The 2777-nt window shown below is 32.1% G+C and overlaps 1 protein-coding gene across 1 annotated transcript; it reads left to right on the forward strand.

Moving 5' to 3' along the window:
- Positions 1-642: 642 nt before the first annotated feature.
- On the forward strand, positions 643-1713 carry LOC104883301 (hypothetical protein). Its single transcript, XM_010667790.4, has 2 exons — positions 643-802; positions 1294-1713. The coding sequence occupies exons 1-2, from the start codon at positions 733-735 to the stop codon at positions 1536-1538; spliced, it is 315 nt and encodes a 104-aa protein (XP_010666092.1). The 5' UTR covers positions 643-732; the 3' UTR covers positions 1539-1713.
- The last annotated feature ends 1064 nt before the right edge of the window (positions 1714-2777 follow it).

The raw sequence follows: 2777 nt of genomic DNA on the forward strand, positions 1-2777 counted from the left end.
GTACTTGGTCTAGTGGAAAGGATTATACCCTTCCATCCTTGAGGTTGGGGGTTCAATTCCCACTAGGGGCACTTTGAGGGTAGGGATTTCCCTTATCCTTCCCCCTACTCTCAAGTGTTTGGCCCAATAGGACCCGAGCGAGATCCAGCCCACTTCTCCTTACCAAAAAAAATATATATATTTCCTTTCAAAACTACCTCATTTCGTTTTTACTTGTTCGACCTCTCTTGAGTAGTTGAGTATGGTGCTAAAAGACAATTGCTTAAAGTAGTCTTTATTTGATTTTGTCATAAAGTAGTTGAGGGAAAAAAAAAAAGTGATAAAATGGGAAAGATTTGAGCTGAGTCCTATAGTAAATGGAGTAATTGTTATGAAATATCCTAAATAAATTGCTAAACTTTTTTAGGCAAAATTTTCCCTCAACTTTTTCTAAAAGTTTGACCCTATTTTCATCCACTTACTTTTTTTCTTACTATTTCTTCAATTTTGTAAAAGCTAGTGCCAAACTTTAATGTAGCACTAAGTTGGAAGAGAGGAATATATAATTAAGAAATGGGTAATGCCATATGCACCTATAAGGAAATTTTTATAGTTTCTTTGTTTTATATCTATTGTAAGCTTCAAGTGGATAAACGAATGACGAGGGTCATGGTCCCCTTCCCTTATAAAAAGAAACCAATTGCAATGCAAAATGCAATTGCAGAATCAAGATAACATATCACTATCATATTCATGGCTCTATTCAACTTCTTCAAGCTTAAGCTTGTCATCTGTGTTGGGGTACTCTTGCTTGCTACTTCAGGTTTGCCACTTTATAATCTCCTTTCATATTTATTGCATAATTTTCAAAGTTATACGCAAGTGAAAGGACTGTTTTTCCGCCTTTTTATTGAACTGATTTGATCATAACTGAAGAACTGAAATAAAGTTGACCGAAATCGTTAATGGAGCTCAACTGGAATTAATATCAATTAATTAAGTCCAAAAAAACAGGGCCTTACTTACTATGTCTATTGCCTAGAGAGAGGTCGAATGGGGCGTTATGCAAAGATTGGATTTCAATTGGGTTAATCAGTTTAGTTTTGTATCAATTCGTACGACACAGATTGCAGTTCAACTCAAATGAATGGTTACACCACAAATTATTGGATAATATTATATGTAAAGGTAGAATGGTAATTTAATAAGTCATAGGTCTGTATTGTAAACTACGTACCATTCTACCCTTTACCTATAATATTATCCAATACAAATATCTAAGAATATTTTATCGCTTGCTTGCGTTGAGTGCAGATACTACACTCGCTCGAAAAGATGCGATGTTGTTCCGAGTACCAGATAAGGAGATGGAAGCAAGAATAGCCATTCAACAACTCTTGAGTTCTCCAGAAAAAATTCCTATGCTACTGAAATCGCAAGCTCCTGATGCTCGCCGCACACATGCTACTAGACTTGGTTGTACATTTTCTATTGATTGTCCATCTGGGTTTGTGTGTTACCAGGGTCTATGTAAGCCGGGGATGATGAAAATTGAATAAAATCATCTTTGATGTATTTATTTCTTCTTGTTTGGAGTTTTTATTTTCGCATAATAAAAAAGTGGTGTCATTTCTAGAGTCTGTATGCTTTGCTATGTTTTACTTTGATGACATAATAAACATTGGTGTTGTGATTATTGTATTCAGTAATAATACTTGTATGTCATTGTGCCAAGTTGTTTGGTTGGAAAATGTTTTTATTGCCTAATTGCTTTGTCTAATTATTTACTAGCTTCATATGCATGCGATGCGTGCGTTAATTTTAAAATTTACTATTCTATTAGATACTTCATTCGTACTTTATTTATGATTAAATTTAAATGTGAAAAATTTAACAGTTAGATGAATTTAGATATATTAATTCGCTAATGTAAAAAAATAGAAAGGTTGTGAGTGATTGTTGACATTAATTTTTTGTGAATGAATATTGAACAGAAAGAACAAAAATAATGAGTTCGTTTAACTGAATTAAAGGGTATCAAAGGTAGTGAATGTTCAGACTTTTTATGTGCACGTTATGTATGCCATCTTTTTTATAAGGTATAAGTATTTTGTCCATTTAATTTTTGATTGAAATATTTGATGCATATACCATTTTAAACTTGTTTTAAATGGCAAGATGGAATGAGAATTTTTAAATGATTTGCTTTTGTAATTTTTTTCATTCCATTAATTAGATCATTAAGGGTATTTTAGTCACTTCAAAAGAGGACACCACACCTCCTCCCTTGGCTTATATAATAGAGATTTTGAGGGGAATTGTTGTGTTATTAAAACTACTTTCTTAGTAAGTACTCTTTCCGTCTCCCAAAGGATTTTTAACTTTTATTTGTCTAAGTTACATTTCTCATTTCCTTATTTAGATGTAGTCCACCTATTATAATAATATTTTCTTTATAGAAAGTACTTGACATCACTCACTCTTTCTTAATAAAAAATTCTAAAAATATCCACTATCTTACTTTTTTATTATAAAATGAAAATTTAGACCCCACACCAACCTCACTCCTTAAACTTTATACCCAAAGGAAACGGAAAATCTTTTAAGGGTCGGAGGGAGTAATAATAATTTATAGGGTTTAGTTAATAATTTATAGGGTTTAGTTAAGCTTCTATTTACTCACTTTACAACTTTTTTTTTTGTAATGGCTATGAGTGAGCTAACAAGTTTGGGAACAACTCATGACAAGTTTAGTCAAAACTCATTTGTTAAGTTAAGGACCAAATTCGTGTAAATAT

Source organism: Beta vulgaris, chromosome 9, assembly GCF_026745355.1.
Source record: "Beta vulgaris subsp. vulgaris cultivar EL10 chromosome 9, EL10.2, whole genome shotgun sequence".
Classification (NCBI taxonomy): Eukaryota; Viridiplantae; Streptophyta; class Magnoliopsida; order Caryophyllales; family Amaranthaceae; genus Beta; species Beta vulgaris.